General features: G+C 41.0%; 1 protein-coding gene across 1 annotated transcript; it reads right to left on the bottom strand.

Moving 5' to 3' along the window:
* Positions 1-7,399: 7,399 nt before the first annotated feature.
* LOC143532215 (fasciclin-like arabinogalactan protein 10) lies at positions 7,400-9,406 on the bottom strand. The gene is made up of 2 exons (XM_077027331.1): positions 8,832-9,406; positions 7,400-8,231 (listed from the first exon to the last, which is right to left on the bottom strand). The coding sequence occupies exons 1-2, from the start codon at positions 9,385-9,387 to the stop codon at positions 7,513-7,515; spliced, it is 1,275 nt and encodes a 424-aa protein (XP_076883446.1). The 5' UTR covers positions 9,388-9,406; the 3' UTR covers positions 7,400-7,512.
* Positions 9,407-12,668: the final 3,262 nt, after the last annotated feature.

Below are 12,668 nucleotides of genomic sequence, written 5' to 3'. Positions count from 1 at the left end.
TTCCACTTTCAAACTTCGTTTGCTCGTTTATTATTAATTTTAGGATTAAGAACAAGACCAGATGAAAAGATGAACCTTTAAATTTTAAACATACCTTGGAGATGTGGATAAATTGGATATTGAATGGACAATGGTGAAATAGGTGTACAGGGGATTTGTGTGTGTATGGGTGATGATGATGGAATGATGAGGATAAGGACTAAATTGGGTTTAAGGGTTTAAATAGGCAAAGCCCAAAGGCTTTTTAGGCCCAATCACTCTCAAATCTATTATCCATAATAATCTTATCCATTCTCTTAAAATATTTAACTAAATTACGCAACACGACACGTATCTAAATTAACTCGTTTATCTAATAAAACTAAATTTCTAAACGCGGATGTTACAAGTCTCTCCCCCTTAAAAAGGTTTCGTCCCCGAAACCTGTTAAATCATTGCATAAACGAACGCTCCTTGTATTCATTCCCTTTTCTTAAACCGTACTAACTTTCTAGCTTGCCGTTTTATCCTTCTCTCTCCCGAACTTGTAGTCACCGAGTGGTGTTCGTGCCGTTCAGGATGGTGGGGCTAACCTCATTAGAGACGGTGAGTCCCCGGGGGTATCGCGAGGTACACCTTAGGCGAACCCCCATCCTGGATTGGATAGTGGGGCAAACCTTATCGAGGACGATGAGTCCAAAGGGGGGTGTTTCTAACACCCTAGGCAAATCCTACATCGGCCGTGGACAAGAGAGATCCTTGGTTCATAAGTAAATGCCCCGCCTCTTAAATCACCAACGCGTTTTGGGCTTAACGGTAGTGGACGAGAGGAGAGCTCCACTGTTAAGCGTGCTCAGGTGGGAGTAGTAGCAGGATGGGTGACCTCCTGGGAAGTCTCCACCTAGGCAACCAAAAACAAATCCGTGAGCTCTTCGTGGGCAAAGCGGACAATATTGGTGGTGTGAGGGGCCAAATGTGACAAGATTCGGGAAGAAGACATGAATTGTGAAACCCAAGGTAAGCTTATGTTTCAAAAGTCTGAATCCTCAAGTAGTCGGTACAATGATCGTGAGTCCACTCGTGGAGGTCGTGGACGTGGAGGAGGGCGAGGACGAGGTAGTCGTGGGTCGGGTCAAAACCGCGGTCATCTAGAATACGCCATGAACCGGGAAAATCATGAACATAAAGGCAAATCCCAGGACTTCTCAAAGGTTCAATGTTATCGATATGATGAGTTTGGACACTTCGTCTATAAGTGTCCCAACCGAAAACAGAAAGTTCAAGGCGAAGCAAAATTAGCTGAAGCATCCAAGACAAGGGATCCTGCTCTGTTTACGATGAAGAGTGTTCAGGAAACAGTGTTCTTGAATGAAAAAAAGGTTATACCCGGCAACTACGAGTCTAAAGATGGTGATGAATGGTATTTGGACAACGGTGCAATTAACCACATGACGGGTAACATGTCATTCTTTTCTGAACTTAACAATCATGTCACGGGAAAGATTAAGTTTGGTGATGACTCTTATGTTGATATAAACGGTAAGGGGTCGATTTCATTTGAGGCTAAAAGTGGTGAACATCATTTGCTTACGGATGTTTATTTTATACCGAGTCTTCGAAGCAATATTATTAGTCTCGGTCAAGCCTTGGAACACAGGTGTGATATTCATATAAAAGATAACTACCTTACGATGCATGATGGGCAAGGTAGGTTATTGATGAAGGTGACTCGTTCCCCTAATCGGCTATACCAGATACAATTAAAGATTCGTAAACCGGTTTGTTTACTTAGCTGAATTGAAGAAACAAGTTGGTTGTAGCATGCTAGGCTTGGCCACTTGAACTTTGAGTCAATAAAGCTAATAGCTAGGAGGGAGATGGTTGAAGGAATGCATGGCGTTACCCATGAAAACAAATTATGTGAATCTTGTTTAGTCGGGAAGCAAACAAGGAAATCCTTTCCTAATTCGGCGGCATTTAGGGCAACTCGGGCCCTAGAACTTGTGCAAGGTGATTTGTGTGGACCGATTACCCCTCCAACAATAGCGGGTAACATGTACATGTTTGTTTTAATCGATAATTACTCACGATTTGTTTGGACGTATTTGTTGAAGGCCAAAGATGAGGCGTTTGAAGCTTTCAAGAAGTTTAAGGAATTGGTAAGTGATGTCGGGAAAAAGATCAAGATGTTTCGTACCGACCGAGGTGGTGAGTTTACCTCGCATGAGTTCAACCAATTTTCTAACATGGAAGGCATTCGAAGACATCTAACGGCACCAAACACACCTCAACAAAACGGGGTTGTTGAAAGACGGAAACGAACCTTATTGGAGATGACACGGAATATGTTAAAAGCAATGGGTGTTCCGAATTACTTATGGGGTGAGGCAATCCGACATGTAACGTACATCGAGAATCGGATTCCTACTCGTGCCCTAAAGGAGAAAACGCCATACGAGATGTTAAAACAAAAGAAACCGAATATTGCTCATCTTAAAGTATTTGGTTGTGTGGCGTATGCAAAGATAGTGGGCACTCACTTGAAGAAGCTAGACAACCGTTCAAGGAGTTTAGTGCATATCGGAGTCGAGACCAATCCGAAGCTTACCGGTTGTTCGATCCGAATACCCAGAAGGTTGTGAAAGCTCGTGATGTGGTTTTTGACGAGAATAAGACGTGGGTTTGGTCTAATTCGAGTCAAACCAATGAAGAAGCGGAGCTAGAACCGGGTTTATTTTGGGTTGATTGGAACGGGGTTATTGACACCGGAGTTGGGCAAGTTGTAACCGAGCCTATGGGAAGCAACAGCATTAGCGACAAAAATTTAGCTTTGTTGCCAAATTAAGCTATAGAATCAGCGACAACTTCTGTCGCTAATTCAGACAGCCCATCAGCACCTTTAGCGACAGATTATGATACTCTGGTTGCTAATTCCAACAACTCAGCAACCTCTTTAGCGACACCAGCAGCAACTGGTTTAGCGACAACATCACTTGACGAACTAGAAATTAACTTACGAAGATCTACACGTGTTCCGATCGCACCGGTTAAGTTCAATGATTATGTCCTATGTTTGAAAGTGGAGGACATTGAACTTCTTTTGTTAGAAGAAGGTGAACCATGTAATTTTGGTGAAGCAAAATCCAAACCATAGTGGATAAAGGCTATGCAAACGGAACTCGAATCCATTAAAAGAAACGACACATGGAAGTTGACCGAGTTACCGAGAGGGGTTAAAGCTATCGGATTGAAGTGGGTTTTCAAGGTGAAAAGAAATGCGGATGGTTCGATTAATAAATATAAAGCAAGACTCGTGGCAAAGGGTTATGTGCAACAACCCGGAGCTATTTTGACGAGGTCTATGCTCCGGTGGCAAAACTTGAAACCGTACGTATGCTCATTGCCATTGAAGCTATTGAAGGATGGAAATTACATCATTTGGATGTAAAGTCGGTTTTTTTACATGGGGAGCTACAAGAAGAGGTCTTTGTCTCTCAACCAGATGGGTTTTTTAAACCCAGGGAGGAAAACAAGGTCTACAAGCTAACCAAGGCTTTATACGGTTTGAGACAAGCACCAAGGGCGTGGAATACCAAGCTTGATGGTATTTTAACGGGTTTGAAATTTGTGAGGTGCTCGAAAGAACAAGCGGTGTATCGGAGATTGATTGGAACCGACATTATTATTGTCGGCGTGTATGTCGATGATTTGGTCGTTACGGGTTCAAACAACGATCATATTAATCAGTTCAAACTTGCGATGTACAAAAAGTTTGAAATGTCTGATTTGGGAATGCTCACTTACTATCTCGGAATCGAAGTCTCACAGTTAGAGAATGAGATTCGAATCCATCAAAGTGCTTATGCTCGACGGTTATTGAAAGAAGCCGGGATGGAGGATTGCTATCCTAAAAGTGTACCCATGGATCCTAATGTTAAATTGTCTAAAGCCAAGGATGATATTGATGCAGATGCAACAGAGTACCAAAAGTTGGTTGGGTATCTTCGTTACTTGTTAAACACTCGACCTGATTTGGCGTTTTCGGTTGGCATGGTTAGTAGATATATGCAAACTCCAAAGAAGTCTCACTTGGCAGTAATTAAACAAATTCTTCAGTTTATTCATGGAACTGTTGGATAGGGGATCAGGTATAAACGAGGTGGATCAAAGTAGTTGATCGGGTACAGTGATAGTAGCCATAACATTGATGAAGATGATGGAAGAAACATTACCGGTCATGTGTTTTATTATGGGGAGCCCCAATTTATTGGTGCTCACAAAAGCAATGCACCGTCGCACTTTCATCATGCGAGGCTGAGTACATGGCTACGAGTTCAGCTGCGGGACAAGCTGAATGGTTAGGTGAACTGTTGGTAGAATTGACCGGAAGGAAATTGCAAAAAGTGGTGTTAATGATTGATAACACATCAGCGATTGCCTTGGTTAAAAATCCTGTTTTTCATAGTCGAAGCAAGAACATAAAGTCCCGATTTCACTATATACGGGAGTGTGTGGCGCGGAATGAGTTAGCAGTGGAGCACATTAGTAGCAAGGAACAACGAACTGACATTCTTACGAAAGCACTTGCAAGAATCAAGTTCGGCGAGATGAGAAGATTACTCAGTGTTGAAGATCTCCTAGTTTCGAGTCGGAAATTAGGGGGTGATTGTTAGTAATTTCCATCTTATTAGGCCCGTCACGTGTAGGTGACCAAGTTAGACTTATTGGGCCTATGGAATTCATTAATGATGTAATAGGTTTATGGGGTTACAATTGGGCTTTACTTGTTGGACAAGTTAGGGTCTCCCTATAAATACATAGCCATGTTAGGGTTATGGTATGGTGAGAGGGATTATTGTATTCAAGTTTTGTGCTAGTTTCTTGAGTATAATAATACGTGAGGTTTACCCTAAAATTGTGTGCTCGTTTATGTTTCCGTTATCAATTCGTTCTTGATTGTTCTTGGAGTATTGATGTTCCTGTAGGAGAGGCAGAGAAGTGGGCTATGGCAGTTGTTTGTGTTTGGGAATGATTTATAAAACCCTAACAAAAATCGAATCCGAGTACCAAATAAAACACCCAAACTTAAACCCATTTAAAAATAAGTATACCAAATAGCACGATCCAACTTAAACCATTTAAAATAAGCATGCTAAAATAAAATTGAAATTTGTATATATTTAAAATAATACCAAATAAAGCGTCCAACTTAAATAGTTGGGAATGACTTTACCAAACTATAAAATGTTCTCATTAAATGAAAAAAAAAAACCGTTTTAAGTAGTCATTTTAAAATTTTTATAATGTTTTATTTGTTCTTCTAAATATTAAACGTTTTAAATAGTAGACCTTGTTTTTTATGATTATAACTGTTTACAGTGGTTCCTTACCATTTAAAACGATTATTATAAAACCGTTTTAAAGGAATAAATTGCATCGTTGTTAAAAGTGTATTATGTACTACTGTATACAAACTAACCCTAAAGCCTTGACATATTTTAATTACAATAATTAGGAAACATATTGTAATGAGGAAACATAACCAGCTATGATATACTATTAAAGCTGGTCTCTCAAGTTAACCGACTTTTAATCTGGAGTCTGAAATTACAGTGCCGGCTCTTAAGGTGTGCCATGTGGGCGTCCGACCAGGACACACTTTTTTTCGGGAGCATAATTTTTTTTAAAAATTCCCGATGTTATATATAGAATACCCGAACGTTTATAATTCTACTATTTTTATAATACTCAAATACCTTTTATACCTTTTTTACATTACCCAAAGACTTATAGGCCTATCGAAACTTGAAAAAGGTCCATTGGATTAACTAATCAATAAAAGTTAAATAAAAAAAGAAACGAATAGGCGGGATAACAACAAAGTCGACTTCGAACACCAACAGCCACGGTATCATCAGCAGAAAGGAGTTTTTCGAAATTATAGTTATTGAAATCTTATTTACGATCCACAATGCCCAACGAAATACTTAGCGGGTTGGCGATTATAACTATCGAGAACAGAATATTAGAGAACATGAACTGCAAAGAGTTGATTAACCAATTTGTAATCAAGAATGTTTGAAGAGCTTCACAAATCCTCGGTTAACTATTAGCCTATTCAGAATGCCGTAAACTCATTCTAATACCATGATTTTGCTAATTGTTATGTTAATTGCCATAACTTTAATCGATATATAAAAAATGTGTTCACATTATTTAGTACGTTAAATTTAAAAGGCATATTTTTTTAGCTCGGCCGAGGCATGTGAATTCTCGTAAACAACCCTACGAAATTACCATAATAGGATTGTAGGACTTTAAATTTTCTACCGTCTCCAAGAGTGTGAAGAGAATAATAAGATTTTAGGAATGATATTACCTTTAAAAAAATACGGTCCCACAATACTAAATTTTGGCTAGCTGAAAACTAGGTTTTACAACGGGTCCGGTTATGGACACCCAAACACCTCCAATATAAGGGGCATATTGGATCCCAAAACGTCCCTTATACCCATATACGAGACATATTAGGGGATGTTTTAACAAAAAGAGTGGGTGCTGCTAGAATTCCTCTTTACAATTTACAAAGCAAACCAGAGTTTTTTTTGATAAAAAGTTATCAAACATCAAAATCAGGCGTGCAAGGCAGACTAAAAACATGGTCCAAAAAATCGATATGAATAAAGGAATAAAACATAATTAAACATATATCATTAATGGCAATCCATATTGATGCTCCAACACTCTTTTCTTTTAATATTTTTTTTTCTTTTTTTGAACTTTCTTGGTCCTTCAAATACACTGATATACATTCAACATTGTTAAAACTTTATAGAATATATAGAAGTTATATAACCGAAAATAAACCTAAAACATTTGTAAATTTATAAAATAAACATGTAAAATAGTAATTAAAACTCTTAAAGCCATCAAAGCCATCGTAGTAATTGTTTGAATCCTCATAACTTGACCAAACCAAATAATCAGGTTTAATAAATGTTATGAATCTAAAAGAAAAATTCAGGGTATCCTAATATTTACTCAAAAACTCCCAAATGTATAAAACAAAAAAGCAAAAATATGACCCTTCACCGTGAACGTTAAGGGTAACCCGGGCCCGGACACCTCAACCATGAAAGTTAAGGATAAACGGGCCCCTACAGCCTCCAAGGCTAACTCAAGTATACGAACAACTAAAAGTCATCACAATCTCTAAACCTTATAAAGTTTCTACCTACTTTAGCTATTAAAAGCTTTACTTCACTTGTGTTTATTTGTTTATTCTAAAGTAAAACTACAAACAAAATAAAGTAAATTAATTGGTATATGGTAAAACTGCAAACGTAAAAATAATGCTCAGCAAAGTTTCCAAATATAATAACGATTAAAAACAAATAAAATAAAGAAGAAACAGAGCTTTTCTCGGTAATACGTGTTGCTCTCAAATCACTCAAAGTCACATGCCCATCTACCATGTCCATAACTTAACATTAACAAACCCTAAACATTAATAGATCTAGACATAAAACAAACTTAACACAAAACGTAAACCATCATAACCGACATGAACGTGGCACCCAAGACAATCACCCGCGACGGAGCTTTAACGCCGTCAACTCCATTACCGGCACTACTATTCTCAGAATCAGCGGCCGGTCCATCTGAGGGAGCAGGAGCGGTAGCAGGAACGGCAACCGGAGCCTCAGTCGGAGGCGCCGGCGGCGAAAGGAACGGCGACGGCGCCACCGCAGGCTCCGGCGACGAACCAGCCGGCCCCGACGCCGGTGAAGCGTCAGGCGACAACACCGGCGCCGGAGCCGGAGCTGTTCCAAACAATTCAACCGGAAGAAGCACACTGTCCACAGTGAAAAGACAAACCGGCGTAGAATCAAGCACCGTGCTAGCGAGACGTGAGGTTCCCACGCCGGAGTCCAGTCTGACGTCGTCGCCGGCGGTTTCTACCGTCAGATCGTACTTGCCAGCACCGTTGGTTGCGATTGTACTCAATGGATCCGTGGTCGTTTTTAACGAACCTTTGGGAGTGTAACTTGCAAGTGCATGATACTGCAACAAAGCTACAAGCTCAGCATTTGTTAATTTACTCAGATCCGGTACACCTTTAGCCTTAAAAGCTTCATCGTTCGGTGCAAACACCGTTAAACCTTTAGCTGCTGCAAGCTGATACATCTTCAGCACGCCTGTGTCAGTTATCAGCTTAACAAACGTCTTACACCCTGCTTTCTCCAACAAACCTGTAACAATAATGTAGCATGTAATTTAATTAATAAAAAAGCAACCAAACGATTACAGCGAAATATAGGTGAACAAGCAAAAAGCTGCGTCACAATCAGAGGTGGACAGAAAAACAGATTAACCCGAACCAACCTGAAAATCGAACTGAAACCATGTAGAAACAGATTTGAAACTATAGGTCGCAACTAAAGGTGGACTGATAAACAGATTAACCGAACCGACCTGAAAATCGAACCAACACCGAACCAGTTTCAAACCGATTATGTAGAAACAGGTTTGGAACCGATTGAAACTGTAGGTTCTAAACCTATCTGTAATTTTCTCTACCAAAACCGGTTAACCTAACCGAAACCAGTGGCCAAAACCGGGCAAAACAAGTGGTAAGCTGGTCAAGAAACCGGCTTTAACCTTAAACATAAAGGTGCATAAAACAGTTTTGACTTTTCTTAACCAAACCGAACCCGTTTCAACCCAAATCAGTTTTGAGTTGTAAACCGGTTTGTGCATCTCTAGCTTCAACACATTTTCATTTTGAGTAGCAAACCAAATCCTAATCCTACTAAAAACAAAGTTTTTGATCTTCGAAGCCAAAGAATTACCTGTAATATTCACATCAGCTGATGGAGCCGGCGCGGCTAAAATCCCCGGCGCGATAATCGGCTGGTTAATCTCCAAAACCGAAATGTTGTACGGTATTTGCTTAACGGATTTCGTATACGACGAGTCGAGCTTCGAGCCGGGAACAGCCGAGCCGAAGCCGACTTTACCGCCCTTCAAATCGGTAATGTTAACAAAGCCTACATTTCCTGGCGCGGTGCCTGTCGTTTGGTACAAGGTCGTTGACAAAGTCGTACCATCTGAGATCGCGTGCAGCTTCTTGTTGTCGTAGTAGTCTAATAAAACATGTAGGCTTAGAACACCTTTCATGACGGCCAGCGGGTGTTTAGCGGCGAGTGACGAAACGACGCCGTTGTTGAGAACGAGAACAGTGACGGTTGTACGGCTGTTGATCTCGTCGGCGAGTTTTGTTTGCGAGAGGTAGTTGTTGAACTCGCTGTATTCTGGGAAGTCAGATAATATCGCGGTGATATTGTGACCGGAGACGACGGTGGTGATGACGGTTGTGATGAGGAAGAAGAGGCGTAATGCGCTCATGGTGGCGCAGGTTAGCAGGACTGTGTAACTGGTGCTAAAGTGCTTGGAGTGAGTGTGGGGGGTGTTACTTTGTACCAGAGGTTTCAGAACTGTTGAGAGTTTAATAAGGGGTTAACTTAACCATGGTTAATTATGTGTTAACTAGGGTTTGTGTTAAACATGTAAATGGGAAGGAAGTGAGTACCGACTAGTTTATTGGAAATCAAAATGACTTTATTTGTTTAAAAACTGAAAATGACAAAGATGTCCTTGTGGTTTTACCATTTTACTGGTTTTGTGGTTTTTGGCATTTTAGTAACGTGAATGCGTTACTAATTTGGTTTTTTTTTTTTCATTTGTTTTGTCCAGGATTATGCTGTAGAGGTTTGTACGTTAAGCATTTATTGTTGTAACGAAGTTTTAAAAGTTATATTTGGATTATTCTTTACTCTTTTTTTTTTTTACATTTTGTTTTAATTTTAAATAGTTTATTTCTGTTTAATGACATTTTGTTTCGTTAATGACATATTAATTACAGGCTTAACATCTGTTTCATTTAATTGAGTTTCAATTTTGAAGTTATTAACTGAAGTAGCAACACCTTAGAAGGTAAATAAACCCCATACAAACGGAACATAATATGAGTTGTAACGACTCAGTATCATTGATGTTGTTCATGCATACGATCCAACTAGGAAAGAGTAAATCGATATAATGTGGGGTTGAGTTTTTCTATGACAATTTGTGGTCAAATTATAGTGGCACAAGTAACAAACTAACAAATCAAGAACAAAACTCCGTTTGGATGAGAGATCATGTGTCAGGACATCCCAATCTATATACGAGTATCAAAGGTGTAAATTTGATTTATTTGTAGTTACTTCTACAATTCTACATAAAATATTGATTGTCATGCAAAAGTTTGGCCACATAGAGATTCCAGTCTTTGTGATGAGGCTAACCGATGTTTACAGAGAATAAAGAGATGGAGCTTGGCCATGTGCCTTCACAAGCTATGGGAGCAACAAGACGTACGTACTATTGAAGAAAGACATCTTGAAGCTGCATTAATTATTACCCTAAATTCTATAAGCGTTATAAGTGTTTGATCCCATCAATTGATATATGTGCAAGGTTCGCTTGATCCCATCTATTGGTATATGTGCGAGTGAAGAAACACTAAGTGAACCCTGGGCAGATTATAGATAATCTGGGGGTTAAGTAATGTTTCCCACGAGGATGAGGTCAAGCAGAGAAGGTTGTTCTTCAAGGGACCTGCAAAACAGACACCGTAAGCTCGTCACTGAGAAGGGGGGGTTCCTCCTTGTGACCACCCTCCGGCGTGAGAATCAGACTAGATTGCTCTGAATATAAATGTATATTAAGAGATTGCTAGATAAGATTGAGATATCAGATGATGTCCTTACCATTCCTAGGTGTTGGAGTATTTATAGCCGAATGTAGGTTTCCTAGAAGGTACAGCCGGCTGAATAGTATTCCTGTTCCACCAACAGTGGACTACGCACAGGCCATGCTGGTTGGTGGATAGGCTACGGCCGACAGTAACAAGGTCGGCTGTACACTGTTCCTTTACTGTCGGCTACGCACTGTTCCACCAACTGTAGGCTGCGCACGTCCCATCGTAAGGGTTGGTGAGTAGGCAGCGGCTAATAGTGACAAACAGTACTAGAGGGTGCTCCTCCTCGTACTGTTGTCGGTGAGCTGTCACCCTGTGATTGGTTCATGGGCTGTTCTGGTCAAATCGTCTGTTCTGCCCATACCTTAGTAGGTATAGTACAAAAGATCTTCCAGAAGCATACGGACCGGCTCATTTAGGCGGGAGAATTCCCGCCTTGCTCATTCCTTCATGTGACTACTGAAGTAGCTAGTGCCTTGTGCGTGTAGCCTTGCTGTTAGTGCGGGTAGCCTTCCCTGATGGCTTGTATCCGCAACTGCGGGAACAGGCGGGGTACTTCACCATTGGGAGGCTTTCCCTGCGGGTACAGCTGGCGTACTGCGCGTAAGGTTCTCTGAGCATGGTGGGTCCTGCGGGAGCAGTTGGTCGTTGCGCAGACGTCCCTGTTCAAGGTGAGTCTTGCGGGTCCAACTGGGCTCTGCTGGGACCTACCTCTTCAAGTCCCCCCAGTCCAATGTTCTTCTCATGAATTATTAATAAGTGAGGTGAACTTTTGGACTTAGCAAGGGGTTTTGAAAAGGGTTTAGTTTTTAGGTTTTCCGTGGTGATTCTTCCCGCGGTTTTCCTGATGTCACGCAGAAATTCCCGACTTTTCTGCTTGATCTTTGGGTATGAAGCGGGTAGGTTTGTAACCTCCTCGCAAGTCAGGAGCGTTGAGTCCCACTTGTGTGGATTCTCCATGGGGTTTTGGTAGTTTTCAACATACTGATCAACTATACTAAAACCACCAATTCCATCTTGGAGTTTCAAACAATATAGTTCTCGACGTTCCCGTTACGCGGGGATGTTATTCCCGTTTCCGCAGGCATGGCCCAGAAGATCCTTCTTGGTTTGAATTCCCTGCAGAGTGCTAAGTATGTGAAGGGTTTTGCCTTGACACTGTACCCGCACTCGTCTTATGGTTACTTTACTTCCAAGGTATTCCTGGCGTTAATTCCCTGCGGGTGCTAAGTATGTGAAGGGTTTTGCCTTGACACTGTACCCGCACCCGTCTTATGGTTACTTGGTTGCCAAGGTAAGGGGTATTTTCCCGCTTACTTTTGAATCTTTTTGAATTTTGAAATTCGAAGAGTTGGTGAAAGGATAAGAACAGTCCAAACCTCTGAAACGTCGTGCGACGGTTTCTTCTGACTGTGTCAGGACGTGCAGGAAGTTATGGTGACGTCTGTACCTGGTCATTTCAGACGCTTTTTCAGGCGCGTGGGCGCGATTTTTCGGGCGCGTGGCCGCGAAATTAATGATACACGTCCTTTCAACAGCTGTTGCCAGCTTGCTTTTTGCCACGTGTCATAGTTTCATTGCACCTTCGATTTCTCTCTCTTCCGCATTAAATTCACCGCATTAATTGCGATTAGTATATAAAGGGGGAGAGGGTCATTTGCAATTCACACTTTCACTTCTCTCTTCATCTTCAAAACGATTTCCGGCGAATACTCATCTTTTCAGTCGAGCATTCCCTTGAAATCGTTTTCTTCTTTCATATCTGCAAGATGTCGTCTCGTGATCTTGAATCTACAGCCGATGACAAGAGTACTGCTGGCGAGTGCCAGTGTGCTCTGCCTGTCGATCTGTATCAGTACGTCGTCAGGAAGTTCATGCTCGAGTC

Source organism: Bidens hawaiensis, unplaced genomic scaffold, assembly GCF_021521415.1.
Source record: "Bidens hawaiensis isolate Kalapana, Puna unplaced genomic scaffold, B.hawaiensis_p1.1 tig00009411_1, whole genome shotgun sequence".
Lineage (NCBI taxonomy): Eukaryota > Viridiplantae > Streptophyta > Magnoliopsida > Asterales > Asteraceae > Bidens > Bidens hawaiensis.
This window is presented reverse-complemented; position numbering and strand designations above follow the sequence as displayed.